This window comes from Strix aluco, chromosome 2 (assembly GCF_031877795.1).
Source record: "Strix aluco isolate bStrAlu1 chromosome 2, bStrAlu1.hap1, whole genome shotgun sequence".
NCBI lineage: Eukaryota > Metazoa > Chordata > Aves > Strigiformes > Strigidae > Strix > Strix aluco.
Window position 1 is genome coordinate 1,628,041 of NC_133932.1, and position 16,813 is coordinate 1,644,853.

Below are 16,813 nucleotides of genomic sequence, written 5' to 3' on the forward strand. Positions count from 1 at the left end.
AGGCCAAGTTAATCTCTGCAGTTTCTCTCAGCAGACTGATCCACTGGTGACTGTGAGGAAACCTCAGTAGCTAGTATGCTAAAGGAATAAAAATAGTATGCTAAATAATTCAAAGTTAGCCTGCTAGAGGCTAAATATTTTTTCTTCTAGAGTAAGTTTACAGTATCCACTCCACCCCCTCCTTCAAAGCACAGAGAATCTGCTTTGGGTTTTTGCAGAACAATCTCCCAAATTCATTTTCAGTGATCCTGAAAGGGTAGAGATGACTTTACAGCTTGACTCCCCCAGCCACAAAACACCTTAGTTCAGTACCTTTCTCTATAACCAAATAGGATGCCTGCATTCCTGCTTGCTGGTATTCCCCCACTTCAGTGTCTAAAAGCCACCAGCCAGGTCTCTGTGGTTTCATTTCAATTGTTCTAAACGAGCCTTGAAAAAAAATGGAAGAGAAATGTATCAGAAACGTTAGCATTATAAGGTTGATGTTAGCAAGGCTGGATGTTAAACCAAAGATCATCCTATGACTTAATCCAGAAAAATTAAATAACCTGCTACAGATTGCAGAGCACAGTAACTACCACTGTCTTGATATTTATTTTGGTTTTTCTTAGCAAGCAAGTTTCAGCTGGAAACTGAGATTGGAATTAAGTGACCAGATCAAAACCTAACCTTTGCTGCTGGTGCAAAGTAGAAAACTTTGGCTGCCTGTATGTAACAACAGATACCAGCCCATTAAGTACAGTGTTCATGTAATGAACAGTGCTAGGAAGTTTATTACATAATGTAGGGATGGTAATTCTGTGGTGCTGATTATAGTTCTTACTTGTGCTGCCCCAGTGTGTTGTTCAAGTAATGTATAGAGTGGATATAAAGAAGCCAAAAGTAGATGTAGGAGAATCAGATGTATGGGCCCTCCCCTCACTTTCTGCATGTCCCAGGAGGGCCAAGGATTGAGCAGGAAGCAGATATGGTTTAGGCAGTTTGCCACACTTTTTAGAAAGCACGGTACATGCCAAGCCAATTTTTTATTTATAATTGGAATTACAATTCCAAGCCATTATTTTGATCTCCTTGTTTCCTGGTTCTGTTTTTGTTTTTTTTAAAAGACTTGTAGCTGGCAGTACAGGCTTTATAAGTGCTGTTACTGCACACTCGCACTGCTGGCAGCGAGTTTTGTCTGTAACTTTACTGGTATTTCCAGTTTAAAGGATAACACTGTTATCTTTATTTCCCCCCTCCCATAGTGTTAAGTGAGGTGCAAAGATTTTCCTTCTGACCATCACAGGCAAATGAACTGTTAGTGCTCTCAAACTCTTTGCTACTGTGCCCAAAGCCAACTTCTGTTCACCTTTACATTGGTATGATGACAACAGACTGCAACGATCACCCCTTAGAAGTTACTCTGCTGTGATAGTTACTTACCTGGAAGGAGTGTGTATGTACCAAGCTGATGCTTTGGCTCTCCTTGTTCTATGAAGGTCTGTCCATGAAAATGAACAACATGAATGTCTTTTGGCCCACCCATATTCAGCAAATGCCATCGGACCAGTTCACCTTCATACATCCTCAAGCCTTGCAAATTGTAGGTAATCCCATTAATGGCTGAAAAAGATATATTGTTAGTAAGGAAAACTGCTCACAAAACAGGTCTCAGAGTGCTAGAATGTAGTTATCAAAATGAGTAAAATACTTAATGAAGTAATGTATTTGGGAAAAACACCACTTTTCCCAATTCAAAGTGCTACACACTTTATAGTCTATGTACATCAATTCAGAAAATCCAGGGACCTCACCAGAGGATTTGAGCACAGTTTGCAACACGTGGCAGCCAGGAGAAGGAGGTGTAAGAGATTAAATGTCACATGAAGTCCAAACGGAAGGACAGCTATCCAAAACGTGTTCTGGAGCTTACATTTCCACAGCCATACAGGCATAACTGACATCTTTGGTTAATAACTGATTTTATAGACCACATTTTCAAAAGGCAGCTTCTACTTTTCAACATGCCTTTTTCAAACGTGGTCACAGCACACAAGCATCAGATATTCAAAGACAGCAACAAGAGTTTTGTTATTGACCATTATTTCAAAGAGAAAAAAGGCTCACCTTTGAACAGTCAGCCACTGACCTCTACATGACTAAAATCGCTGTATCCACAGAGAGGTATATGAAGGGCTGTCCTACAGCTGCTTCAGATTCCTCAGCAGAACTAGTTTATTTGTCAAATTATTACAATATTTTTAAATTTCTTGCAAAAAGTTTTCAGGGTATTAGCTTCTTACTGAAAAGAGTTGTTTTGGGTTTTTTTAAATATGGGGAGTAGATATATGAGAGTGTGAGAGAGAAGTTTTCTGTTGAAAGTTTCAGTCTAATATGTCCTTTCTTAATTTTAATAACAAATTTCCAGTCAATGCTAATCTTTACATATAAAACTATGACTATTATGGGTACAACGGAAAACAAAAAAACCCATTCCCATAATTAATGTGTAGGATTTATGCATGTTCATAGGCACTGTAAACTGAGATACCTCCCCTAATACCTTTCCCTGTATCCCAATAAACAAAATACTTGGCAAAATGAAATAAGTACCATAGAATTTGTGGCATTGCTGCATTTCTTGGGTCTTCTCAGTACAAGGCCTTCTAGAACGTTTGTCAAAGTACCAGCTTTTCTCTTCATCAAAGACCATAAAAAGCAGGAAAAAGTCTCGGGTCGATGTTTCGCTGTTTGACTTACTGAAGGTACCTTTTTGACAGATCAGGATTGGCCCAATCAAACCAGAGTGAATATCTTTCTCCTAGAAGGTAGAAACTCAGATGTAAAAGTGGATTTCCCAAAATAAGTCAAAAAAACCCATAACATTCTGTAGAAATGCATCAGGCCCTAAAAATTTAAAGCGAAGGCCAGAATTGCTGTTGCCTTGACTTTCCCCTGCTCAGTCTACCAAAGAATTTGAATTCTTCAACAGCTTATATCCTCTTTTAACTGAGTGTAAGAGATTAAATGTCAGATGGGAACATCAGGCCCAACAGAAAGGACAGCTATCTTAAACGTGTTCTGCAGCCACAGCCATACAGCAACATCATCTGGAGATATCCAAAACCCAACTGGACATGGTCCAGGACAACCTACTCTAGCTGACCCTGCTGGAGTTGCAGGGGGTGGACTACACGATCTCTAGTGATCCCTTCCAACATCAATGTTTCTGTGATTCTGTGATCAACCCCAGCAACACTACCACTTCTATTTTGATTTCCCTACCAGATTTAAATCAGAGTAGTAGATCCAGGACCGACAAGCTGCTCCTGGCTGCACAGGTCCCGATCGCCTGTTTGCATACCATACATAGATATAGCTGTTATTTGGCTGAACTTTGTCATCTTCCTTAAACCAAGTGGTAGATTCATCATCATAAAAGCTTCCCTCAGAGGACTTCTCATAGAGGAGTCCATGAGCATGGACGGAATACGGTCTGGACGCCAGATTCTTAAAATGAACCTTAAAAAAAAAAAGAAATACATTCTGTTCAGCAAATTCAGGCCTAAACCAAAGTCCCCACACAATACATTCCCATGACCTCAAATGAGGGTCAAGATTGGTGCAATGATTACAGGCTATGTTCATGGCAAAGCTAGCAGGGATAGCTTTTGATATCTCCATGCAGAGTCACCCGCTTTGATGCGGGAAGTTAATTAAAAAGTAGAAACCATGAGTCTAACTCCCTGTCTTCCACTGAGTCTAGGTTCCTAGGACTTGTACTGCTGCCCTTCACACCTGAATATGCTTTGTTACAGCAAGCAGGAAGATGGGGAGTTTCTACCCCCTGTGCTTTCCTGCACGGTCACACTAAAGAATGGCACAAAATAGTAACACTAGACGTCTGCGTGTATCACTCTCTCTGAAATAAGAGCTTCTCACCTGTCCTAGAGAAGCATGAGGATAGGGAGATTACATATTTCCCTCTCCTTAGAGAAAGACACTCCCAAGCTAAAAGAGCCTCTTTCTTCTCTTACTCATGCTTTAAAATGTAGCTCAGTGTGTTCCTGTTGTGCACTACTGCTGAAATAAGCAGAAAGCAGCGAGATCTACTCTCCCCATCTAAGCCCATGCCTGTGTGTTGGAAGACTGGATGAGAGAAGGGAAACTGTACAATTATGTGCTTCCTAATGCAAATATACCACTGTATCACCAGGGATACAGTTCCTCTCCATCCTTGTTGTTTGTATTAGAACTAACCAACCCATTTACAGCAAAAGTTTTCAGAGAAAAATACACTTTTTGGACAAATATATTTGTCTTGAATACAAATTTACTAATTTCTTTAAAAAAAATAAGCTCCCTTTAAACATAAAAGTAGTATTTTTCAGACCCAGTGTAACCTGGGTCTAAAAAACTTTTTTTTTTTTTTTAATGTTAAACTTAAGTCTCGCTTTACATTAGACTGATAAGCCAGTATTTAACGTTGGGAAACATAAGAAAAACAGAAATGGATTTACTGTGGATAGGAGAGAAAAAGCATATGTTTCAAAGAAACACATCACTGCGCTTGTATGTCTACACTGTGATTTCTGGCTTTGAAAACTGTTTCCCCATCATCATCTATTTAAAAATTTGTGGTATTTTTAGACCCATTCAATGTCACACTGTAAGATCACCATAAGAATCTTATCCTGCACCCATATTCAAAACATTGACCTACTAGGATAACATCGTCCACTTCAGCCCGGATAACTGGCCCCAGGATGCCAAGGTGTTCTTTATCTTCGTCTTCATCCTGAAGAGTTGTAAAGGTACTGTCTGTATAGCTTTGGAAAATCACTTTGTATGTGCTGCCATCTTTACAGGTTTTGTCATTCATCGTTGTACTGAAAGGAGATCCCCAATTAGAAACCCACACAGTGAATCACAAATAATAGCTGTGATGAAATCTGAGAACTCATACAGCAGGAACAGTTTAGAATATAAAGAATAAACACACAAATAAATGTCAGATGATTCTGAAAATCATGACTTGCAATGTTTAAGCAATTCTAGTTCTACAGTTGTATATGAGACTCTTCAAAGATTTGGTCAGCTATCACCGAAAAACTCCAACTAGTCTCTGAAAACCCACCTGAGCTCTATTTTCCTTTTATACCATGAGGCTTAATAAACTGAATCAGAGCTTAGCTCAGAGTGTAGTGAGCCTACCATCTATACCCTACTGTCTCACAGATGTACCTTCTCTGGAAAGCCAACAGAAACACGTTTTACATTTGGTTATACCTGCATTTTGCAACACAGAGCTGGTAAGAAAAAATAAGCTTTTAGGCATTCAAACCATTCTTCAGATCTTAAATAGAAACACTCAAATGCTATTATTCTGATAAAACATATATCATTCTCTATAAACTTTGCCTCATTATCAATTCTGCAAAAACCAGAAACTTAACCAAAGTCATCTAAGTAGGAAGAAAGGCTGGTTTTCAGCTCTTCACCACACTGAGGTGGTGTATGCCATGAGCTCTCAATTTTACTGGAACTACACACCTCACACCAGCTGAGGGTGAACCTCACTGGGGAGATCTACATAGAGCTCTGAGCATAAGGATTTAGACTGGATATTAGAAAGTATTTCCTTTCAGAAGGGTTGTTGGGCGTTGGAATGGGCTGCCCAGGGCAGGGGGGGAGTCCCCATCCCTGGAGGGGTTGAAGAGTCGGGTTGACCCAGCGCTGAGGGATCTGGTGGAGTTGGGAACGGTCAGTGTGAGGTTCATGGTTGGACTGGAGGAGCTTCAAGGGCTTTTCCAACCCAGATGATTCTGGGATTCTTTATTTTACAAGTGTGCAAAGAGCCTGTCTGTAGTCTCTGCCATTTTTGCAAGTGCCACTTACACGGACTGAGATGAGACAGGAGTCAATCTGGAGAATGCTGAAAATGTAGTGTGGGGGAAAACATCAAATAAAATGGAAATTCAATTTGAGAAATAATATATGTTTGGAGGTGATTTTTGTATAATGAAAATTTTCTTGCTCCTGTTTTTGTCGCTTTTGATAAAACCTGAAGTTGTGGCAGTTTTGGTCTTGTTCATTTCAAGGGCCACAACATTTAGCTTTTTGATGAAAAGTGACTAGGAATTCTACTCATTCTAATTTGTATGAATTAAGATAATGAATTTTTAGTACAGAGTTTCTCTCAAGCCACATATACTCTTTGTTGTGGCACAGTGGCCAGTCTTCCCTGTCAAAATGAAAGAAAACCCCTTAACATTAGCATTTGTGATCCAGTTACCTTCTAATGTCTCTAAACAGTAGGAACAACAATGTAATCATTCATGCAGCTTTAAGTATAAGGAAGTCACCAGTGTGGTTAATAAATTTGCATCTTTCATATATTTTTCAGTCCTGCAGCCTTGTGAAATTGGAAATTGCTATTATCCCATTTTACAATAGAGAACTGAGACACCAGAATCACTTCTTGCTAGTGCTAGAAACTGTGATTGCATCTCATTGGCACATTCTGTCCGTATTGGATTAGTCCATCCGTTAAATTCCTGGAAAGACTTTGTACAAGGAGGTCTCTATCCTGTCTGTACTACAGAATCCAAGAATTCAAGGAGGAAGTAAAACAGGTCATTCAGTATAAAACAACTAACTGGAAGTTTCCCTCTTGACTCCTTACAATGGGTTCTTCAGCTTCTGTTTTAAAGAGTGTTTCTAGTGAGATACAAAAGGGGGCTAAGAAAAAAAAAAGGGTTCTTAGTTGTGTTGCTCTTGATTATAGTAATCTCTCTCTATGACATTCTAGGGCGATCCCAGCCTCCCGTGGAAAATTCTTAGGGTCCTGCAAATGAAGTGTTGGAAATCACATCACACATTACAGATGCTCTTAAATTTATCAGCATGTGAATCAACATTCTGCTAGTATGTATCAGGAAGGCCTGCAAAATGTAAGCAAATGATTTAGCCAAACCTTTTTTTATATCCTGCATAGTTCCAGCAGACTTCTTTAGCTGCTATGTAGTATCTCCTCTCATTCCCTTTGCTACGCAGGTAGTGTTCAGCAATGTTTTCTGGGTTGCGTTGTTCGTTGATATTCACTTTTGGATCTGTCATGTATGGGTCATCAAAGCTCACATAATGGTATTCGTATTCAGCACCTGACGTTTCCTCGCCGTAAGACCCTTCCGTAATATATTCGTAGTCTCCATTTTCTTGGGGAAGCCCAATCACGATCGATGGCTTAAACTGCCGTGGGGTGAGCGTGTAATTTAGCGACTCTCCGTGCCTGGCTCTACTCAGATCCACTGGATGGGTGGCCTCACTGGGTGCCCCCGTGGTGTTAGCGCAACACGGCCGCGTCGTGCGGTTGGTCTCACCTGAAAACAACGTACGGCCAAACCCTGCTGTAGAATTGGTGGGTTTTTGAGGCTTTTTACTCCTTGGGCTCAGCAAGTGAGTCGTTTTTGGATAGTCCTTTTTTTTCCTTCGCATCTTGATGAAGGTTCCAGATGTACTCAAAGTACCATTCTTGTTCCCCTCCTTTCCTTTCAGAGTTGGGTGCATGTGGTTCCCTTTGTGGTTTTCTCCTATTAGATGTGAGAACCCTTGATACTTCTTCATATGCTTCTTATTTATGAATGCTGTACCGTTCCTGCCATGATGATTTAACTTACCACTAACAGATTTATCTAAATTTGCCTCTAATCCCAGAGTCCCCTTTGCAGACACCAAATTCCATTCCTCATTTGTCATTTTAGATGAGTATTTGCCAGCCCTGGGCAGTGAAGCTTCTAGTAGGTTCTTCACTAGTGCAGGGTTGGAATTAGGGCTTATATTGCCTAATGTATGATCTAAAGAAAAAGCATCTGCTTGTTTATCTTTGGATAGCTTGGATTCAGGGAGGCTGGATGCATTAGACACATCTCCTTCAATGAGGTCCAAAGCTCGCGTCAGGTTAAATGCACGTGTGGCATTTTCCATCTTTGCTTCCTCCTCTTCCAGTTCATCATCATAATCGTTTGGAATCTGGCCAGTTCCCACCATGTCTGTATCAGATGCGTTCTCTGCATGATGCACAGGATGAGGTGCACTTGTCATCTCAGAAAATGAGACGTTTTTATTTCGTACACGATTTAGAAGGGTGTTCATCATTTGGACAGCGTAAAACTTCATGGCCAGCGAGTTTCGCCTTTTCCTGTTACTGTTATGATTTCCTCTTCCTGTACTTTCCTCTTGATGCTTTTCTGAAAAAAAATTACTGGCCTTTCCATCAGTTGGAAGCTCTTCTGCAACATTAATTTGGCCTTCCCCATTGCTCAGCAAGTGTTCACCTGCAGACATGTTATCATGACCTATTTCATAATTGCTTTGACTTCTGTTCTCAAACACCAAATCAGCCTTTCCATCACTTGTGCTAGCTAAAAATAAGTCCTCTTCCACTGTGACTGATGTGTGATTTGACTGGAATGTTTCAGCCTCAGTTGGAGGAAAAGGAGTGATATGAGTTTCTAAGAACTTCGAGGTGTTTGTGGATTCACTACTATTTATAGCTGCCAGACCTGAGCCCGCTGCCCCCTCAGAACTCGCAGCATCAGTGCCTTCATCCTGTTCCCAGGCCAGTGCTGTAAGGTTTTGTTTTTCTTCATCCCCTGTCGCTTTCCTCGAGCTTCGGATGGAGTAAAAAGCAGCCAGGTAATCCTGATAATCCAAATCCTCCTTATCTCCTTCTTCTTGCACATCTTCTTCAACTGAGGTGGAAGCAGCCTTTCTATCAGTCTTGGTGTAAGAGAAGTCTATAACATCAAATGTGTCATCTTCCTCATAGTCACATTTGACATCTCTGAATCTCAGCCTCATGCCGTAACTCATCTCTGGGGAACCCCAGGATGCCAAAAGCCAAGTACCTGCAATTGAAATTGAAAAGTGTTTTTCTAATATGCAGTAGTTACGAGAGCAGACTTTGGCTATCATGTAAGTGGTCAGGGCAAGTTATTGGGTTTGTTTCTACAGCACCTGCTATAGCAGAGTGCTAATCCTCATCTGGGATTTCCATGAGCTCTCGTTGCAATGAAAAATAATTAATAGATGTAAATAAATAATAGCACATATAAATAAATACATATAAGAGCTGGAGCTCTTCTCCACAGATTAAGCTCTACCTAGGACCCGAGTCCAAACGTAACCCATAAAAGAGATGGATATGAAAAAGAAAGGAAGGAACAGTATATAAAGGATCCTTTGTTTAGATCTGGATCTAAGATTGGGATCTTCTGAGATAAAGTTTTAATTTTGTCCTGTGCATTGCCACACAGATAGAGCATTCTGAACAAAACAAATACATCCTGAGGCACTGTTGACAAACATCTGACAAACAGTATTTTAAAAGCTTTTGAATGCATAAAGGATGATCTTTAAAAGAATAAAGTAATTTGAATTTCCAGTCTGGACACAAAACGTTCAGCTGCCAATCTGAGGCATTTTAGATTAACCTAAAGGTTTCAGTAATTACTCCAAAACCTAGTCAGAAGATAAGTTCCCCATTTGAAACTAGGATCTGCAGAGAACAAATTACAACCTGTTTCCCTAAACAGCATCAAGTTCTGTGCTTGTCACAGCTTCTTTCTGGAATTAGCAAAAATTACAGAATAGACAGAATTAACAGAGCTTGAGAAAACCAGCCTTTTTTATTTAAAAGGTCATATAAATTTTTTCTGTATTTATCAGAGTTTGAAGTGACCTGCATTAGCCTTCCTTATTTCTAACAGCAAATTTACAAAAGAAAACATGTGCTAGATGGAAAGAACAGATTGCATACCAAAATCAAGCAAAAGTACAACTTCATTACTGGGGTGGTTTCCATAAAGTCTGATGGAGTTTTAACGATTCCCTAGTCTTGAAGAATAAAACCCACTTAACATACAATACATTTTTAACTTATAAAGTCTTGATGTGCAATCACCAAAAACAAGCTTTGAGGACGTAAATAATTCATTATTTAAATAGATAAAAGATACCAAAGACTACTGGTATTTTAAATAGGATGAGAATATCTAAACCTTGTGGGATTTTTAGGATGATCACTAAACAGTCACAGCCTTCAGTGAGGAAGAATCTCTGTCCTTTTGCAGACACACTTAATTCCATAAGTGTGGACTACATGGGTTCTAGCATCACCTTTTCAAGACATGGTATTAATCCTAGTTAGACATTGAAGTGTATCCTGATGGACCAATGACCTGATTCAGTCAGGCAGACTTTACTGCTGCTAAATGACCACAAGACTAAGGTGAGGTGTAGCCCCTTTGTCCAATAACGACTAGCATAAGTCGACAGTCTTGGCCCATTTTAGCTAACTCAGGATGGACAAATACGTGGCAGCGTTGGGAATCATACAGTGGAGCTAATACTGGATTGTTTCCAAGGACAGTCTTAGAATTGCCTTAAAATGATCACTGCTAATCCAAATATTGAGAAGTGAAATAAATAAATAAAAAACAACAATAAAAAGAGCCTCAGTATAGCATACAATTGTTGTATTCTATACTGTGTAGTCAACAAAACTCCATACACATCAGTTTCACTGGGGAATGATTCAACATTTTCCAGCTCTGTGTTTATCTGAAAAGCTTTCTTTCATATTTAGGTAAATTCTTACAGACTGGAGATTAAAAAAAATGTCTTAGAAGAGCTGTCAAACACTATAGTTTTACCACTTACCAACATTGTCCATTTCCACTGTGACTGATTCTCCACTCATTGGGAAAAGGTTCAATACATCTTCATATTTCCCTTGATATAGAAAAGAGTGCCCAGAAAGGCGAACAGAGACAATCTCATCATGGGTGCCAACACTGGAGAAGTGCCACTGAACCACGTTATCTTGGCAAAATCCAAGGACTTCACTGCTGTCGGACACATAGCCATTTATTGCTAAAAGGAAAGCAAAATAAAAGTGGTCGCAGTATTTTCAGAGTAAGACTTCACAGAATCGTCTCGGTTGGAAAAGCCCTTGAAGCTCCTCCAGTCCAACCATGAACCTCACACTGACCGTTCCCAACTCCACCAGATCCCTCAGCGCTGGGTCAACCCGACTCTTCAACCCCTCCAGGGATGGGGACTCCCCCCCTGCCCTGGGCAGCCCATTCCAACGCCCAACAACCCCTTCTGCAAAGAAACACTTCCTAAAACCTCCTGTTCTTTGATATCAGTCCACTGAACTGGACTCACATTTTCACCTGGAAAGAGACTGGCACAGGGCTGAAACCACAATAGCCTTGATGGAGATTCCAGCTCTGGACATAGTATCTCTAAGGCAGCAGGGTGCTGTGTCAAAGTTAAATAACCCTTGCCTTTGCTTCAGGGTCCAGAGCCAGCCTGGTCCCTAAAATACTGCATATTTCTGTACGGTGCCACCTGGCATGGTTAGAAGTTCACTGACTCTCTACTGAATTCCCTCATTGCACTACATCCGAGAACAAGCAATTACTGAATGCTCAAGTTCACATGAGCTTTCATAACATTCCAGTTTGATATCCCACTCACTGTGCATTATGTTGGAGTTATAGAACTTGGGATCATCCCTTTTAACACTGGCAGGGTTGCTGCAGTAGTCCTTGATGTTATCCTCTATGTACCAGCTCTTATTTTCATCAAACACAGCAAACATTGCCTGCTGCTCCCCATCTGCCTTTTTCTGAAAGACAATCAACACAGCACTTACATTTTATAAGCAGAGATATTATTAAGGACTCAATCCTACTGTGTTTCTTACTATGTAAGCAATATAATCTCCACCAGCGTTGTGGTAAGTGGGATCCAAGGGCTAAGTTAAAGGGAGTAGGGGGTCATGACTTCAAGGTCACAATCCTACTACTGCGACCAACCTCAGCAAGCGACTAGCACTGCTGATATGCAGATGGTATATGACTGGGCTCTCTGTAAAAGGACAACCCTCCTGGTTTGACCTGAGCACAAGCTTTTGACACTTTTTTCTCCCAAGTGATGCTCAAGTCTTTGCCAAGCAAGATTTCAATGGATGGTTAAGAGAACCGCTCTCCCAGAACTCTCCCATGCTCTTTGGGTTGCTCTGGATTCAGCCATGCCTGAGACTGTCAGACTGTTGAGTTGTATCTGTTACAGAAAGGGCCAGCTCAGATCTGAATGTCTTTAGAGTGTGAAAGTGTAATAGCAGCAGGAAATTTTATTATCAAATCTAGTAATAATCAGGCTGACCGTTTGCTGAAATGCCGCTCTTGCTAAGAAAAATCAGAATATGATTCCTCTACCCCTGGGGACAGTTAGAGGACTGTTTCTTCAAGCCATTTCTTCAGGAACCTATTGGTTTAATTACTCTCTACATGACAGTTCTCTAAGGGGAGCAAAGCCAAATTCTCTGTAGGTCAAATAATATTTTTTGAGCAAAATCTATCTCTAAGAGGTTGCCAAACATGTTACCTGCACACCCTTCTGCGTCAAGGCTTCACTTTTACAAATCAGAAGTGGGCCGATCAGCCCAGAGGCTATATCTCTCTCAGTATCTACAGCACTATGATACAGCCTCGTAATACATTGTGCATCCTGTTCAGTGGGTTGGTCCGTTTTAGCAATTTTCCATTCGTAAGTGTATGTCTTCCCGGGTTCAATTCCTCTACTCTGCGTGCTATTGCCTACGGAAAAATAAAGGAGAACAGTAATGATACACACTTAGAGCCAGATCTTTATATAACATCAGGCTACAGCTTTTAATGAAATTGGTGCAGTTATGCCATTTCAAGCTACCTGCTTTGGAGGGGATGCTGTGGCTAGGAACGTGCATGTCTGGGAGACCTCAATTCTGTGCTCTGCCTCTGCTGACCACTTGTATAACCTTATAGAGAGACCAAGGTATTACAGACAAATACCTTTTTTTGGTGTCATCGTTTTCTGTTCTTGTTTATGACCTGAAGTTCAGCGTGAACTTTTGTCTCTCTCTAAAGTCATAAACAAGTTCCTAGCCACAGCATCTCCTTCAAAGCAGTGAAACCCTCCACAACAGTTAGTGCTATGCAAAGCGTAATTCACAAATTTCTTACTTGCAGGATCCAGAGGATAATCAGCTCCTTCAGCATTCTTTGAAAGTGTCACCCCATGGAAGTAAATGCTGTAGGGTCGACTGGCCTTATTTTTGAATACAATCTATATTGAGGGGCAAATGGGGAAAAAAAAAAAAAAGAATTTAGTATTCAGCAAATCCTTGTCTGAATACATAATGAGTTTCAACGACAGTAGAATTTTGCCTGGTTTCAGCCAGGAAGCAGTGGAAACGCAAAGGAATGTCTTAAATATTGTCTGATAATATAAACCCATGGTCTAAATGCTGCTGGTACCCTGCTGCTGGGCTTTGTAGAGCCCATTGAGTGAAGTTCAGCTTCTTACACCCGATCTCTGGAAAATCTAAAAAGAACACTTGTTCTTCCAGCTACTCAGGCACACACTACCTCAGGGAATATGAAGTTATTGACTAAAGCTCTTAAGAACCTTAAATATAGAGGAAAACAAATTTAAACAGATTTAAAAATGAATCTTGTCCCAGATTCCAAGACCCAAAGGGGATATGGAAGGAAAAGGCAAAATGTTCTGCCTATTCTTGATGAAACCAGAAGAAAAGAAGAAACGTGCTAAACTCAGAGTCACAGTCACGGTGGCAACTAAAAGTCATGAAACTTTGTCATTAAATGACAACAGAAAGACAAGTGGATGTGACAGCAGCACAAGCTTGTAATGAAAACGCTTTGTAGTTTCATTTCATAACCCCATGAAGGAATATTTAACTATGAAAACTGAGTACCATTGTTTAAAACAGCCAGAAAAAAATAACAACATAAGGAATGAGGGGCTCATGAAGCTTGGCCTCACATCCAAATCCCCCCAGAAGTCCAGCTGGGTCTAGCTTTTTTTCATTTTGGACCAGTGTCAACATATAACTATATTTTACGAAGAGCGTGAAAAAAATGTGTTTGTTGTAAAATAAAGTACAATCATGGAAACTATAGAGGGAATGCTGGAAAATTTAATCTAAACACTGTCAACTTGTGATCATACCTTTCAATAGGGCCAATATTAGCTATATTTTTAATTTTTTTTACAAAAAACCCAAATCAAACTAGTTCTTTTGTATCTCTGCCCAACAGAAAATTATGCTATAGTATAAATAATCTCTGAATTTCTGTTACTTACTTTGACTTTGTCATTGAGTTGAGCTCTGATAATAGGGCCCAAGATTCCAGTTTCCTTGGGACGAGGATTTTCTAGACGTTTAGTGAAGCTGGCATCGGTATATTGCCTAAAAATAGCCTTTTTATACTTTTTACCTATGAGATTTGAGAAGTTGTCCAAGTGCTGTGCTTTATAGTGTCTTAAAAATAAAGGAAAAGACAAGTGATCAGCAAAACTTGAATAGTGACATCTGTTAGAATACAGAATTAGTACTCAAGCAACTGGTAGAAACCTCACTGCTTGAAAAAATCTAAACCCTGAACTAACCTAATGCTATTCACCCCAAATTCTAAATTTGGTAAGAAGCTTGAAATATTATTTGTGTTTTAGTATTATGTATGACCAATTAGTATCAGAGTTTACATTTAATTTAATAGGGTATACAAGCAAGAAAGAAACACACTGAAGCAGCAGCTACATTTTCAAGATAAAATAGCAGAAATCACTATTCTTTTACAAAGGAGTCGTTGAGCATAGAATAAATAATTTGCTTACAGTAGCAAATGCTCTAGGAGAGACAGGAACTGACAATCCTAATTCTAGTCAAGCACCATACAGTAAGTAGTGTTAAACTCAGGTTTAAAAACATTAACATTGTTAATGCTGAGAGCAAGACTAGGATAAATACTGGGAAGTAACACAGAGTAACGTGTTTGTCCTGGTCACCTGCGCTTCAACAAAGGTTACTGAACTGGGGTAAACTCTAATTTTGAACACAAGAGGAAAAATCAGAGCACTGAGGTGGTTAAATAATGGCATGTAACTAGCAGGAAAAGATATAAAACTTTGCTCCATGCAGTTCAAGAGCAAGTAAGAAGGGAAGCAAATCATACTGAAGAAGGAGGAATACTTAGAGTTATGTGAACACTATATTCTAAGGAGGTATATGAAACTATAACCCCATAGGGGGTAAGGAATTTGTCTTGTTCTGCTTGAATTCTTAAAGGTTCTTATGAACATCAGCTTGTCAGTGGGGAACTGACAGATTGCAAATTTAACTTTACAGTGCACTGGCAGCATTGCATACAATGGCCTCATGTATGTTATAGAATTCCTCCTATTTACCTTAGGTTGAACAAAATAACCCAATGTATTTACTTATTATGACTTTTACTACATCTACACTGGTGCCCTGAAAAGGTCATTTATAGAGAGACCTCTTTCTCCCATTCCCTAAACACTTTATTGTACTGAACTTTTAAAAACTTTTATTCTCCAGAAATATTTCCTCCCTCCCTTTGTCTTCCTCTTGAGGATTGTTCATTTCAGCAGAATTCATGCTGAAAAGTAATTCAGAAAATAGGCTTGTATCCTACTTAGGGCATTTCCTAAGTCATCTTCATATTTTGGGCTGCCTATTAGAAGCAAAAGAAGGTGTTCACTTTTGGGCTCCTCAGCAAAGAAAGTCATTGACACACTGGTGAGAGTCCAGTGGAGGGTCACCACGGTGATTATGGAGCAAGAGCACATGACATCGAAGCAGAATCTTCGTTTATTCAGTCATGTGAAGACAGCTAAGGGAGCATCTTATTTTTATCTTCAACTATCAAATGGGAAATTATAGAGAAAACAGAACTAGACTGTGAGAAGAGTTGCACAGTGAAGAGATGAGACACAAGGTGCAACATGAGAAAGTCTTATTAGATATAAGGAAAAACTTTCTCACTGTGAGGTCGCAAAGGTGCCCAGAGCAGCTGAGGAGTCCCCATCCTTTAAGACGATGAAAACTGGATAAGTCCCTGTGCAACTGGATCCAACTTTCCCCAGAGGCCTTCTCCAACCTGAATTATTCTGTGATTTCATGTTAACATTCCATATTGTGTTGACAAAGTATTATTTTACCTATCAAGGCTGTCTGGAATAGTTGGGGCATAATCCCAGGTAACTTCTTCTGCAGCAATGAAGTATTCCCAGCTTCTGACCATAAGGCGTTCTTTATAGGAGAGACGACTCTTCTTCACCTCCTTGTCCCCACAGTCTCTTATAGTGAGATAACCGTGCATTCCAGCTAATTGAGAAGAAACAGTACCACAGTGATTTTCCATTTTATGAACCCTTACCACTTCAACTGCATTTCTCATTTCTTTACCTAAGGTTGCCAGCAAGCATTTGTTCACCGGATAGCCACCTTTGCAGGCTTGAAAAGGCTGCACCTTTGTAGACTCTATAGGCTGGGAGCCTTCCAAGATGCCCATATTAATCAAAAGGAATACAGAAGCTCTCTCAGCTAACCCTCTTTGAAAATACCAGCTGAACAGACATAAAGTGTTTTGGTTTTTTTTTTTTTTTTTTTTCCAAAACATGTCTTCCAGCTCTTGTAAGAGAGACTTTTCTCATTCTTTAAAACAGAATTCTGATCACTGCTGAGAGATACCCACTTTCAAATGATGAACAGCAAATATTTTCATCAGATTGAGTGTCCCTTAGCTGAAAGTGCTCAGTTTCTCAGGAAACATTACTCATTTAATAACAGTGCTTATATCTGAACAGTCCACAGAGACTTAGACGCCAGAGTACTGATTCACTGTTGCTCTGTGATCTGCAAATAGCAGTAAAGCTGCAGATAAGAACCCTT

General features: G+C 39.9%; 1 protein-coding gene across 4 annotated transcripts in view; it reads right to left on the reverse strand.

Annotated features, from left to right (window-relative positions):
- The window catches only part of F5 (coagulation factor V), a 45,330-nt gene that overhangs the window by 8,497 nt on the left and 20,020 nt on the right, over positions 1–16,813 (reverse strand). For all 4 annotated transcript variants that reach the window (XM_074808096.1, XM_074808114.1, XM_074808105.1 and 1 more), the window contains 12 exons: positions 16,081–16,246; positions 14,200–14,377; positions 13,056–13,158; positions 12,439–12,650; positions 11,527–11,677; positions 10,702–10,914; positions 6,956–8,888; positions 4,703–4,868; positions 3,265–3,501; positions 2,593–2,800; positions 1,423–1,602; positions 313–429 (listed from right to left, as the gene is read on the reverse strand). In XM_074808096.1, coding sequence (XP_074664197.1) covers positions 313–429; positions 1,423–1,602; positions 2,593–2,800; positions 3,265–3,501; positions 4,703–4,868; positions 6,956–8,888; positions 10,702–10,914; positions 11,527–11,677; positions 12,439–12,650; positions 13,056–13,158; positions 14,200–14,377; positions 16,081–16,246 — 3,864 coding nt within the window. The remainder of the gene's footprint in view (positions 1–312; positions 430–1,422; positions 1,603–2,592; positions 2,801–3,264; positions 3,502–4,702; positions 4,869–6,955; positions 8,889–10,701; positions 10,915–11,526; positions 11,678–12,438; positions 12,651–13,055; positions 13,159–14,199; positions 14,378–16,080; positions 16,247–16,813) is intronic.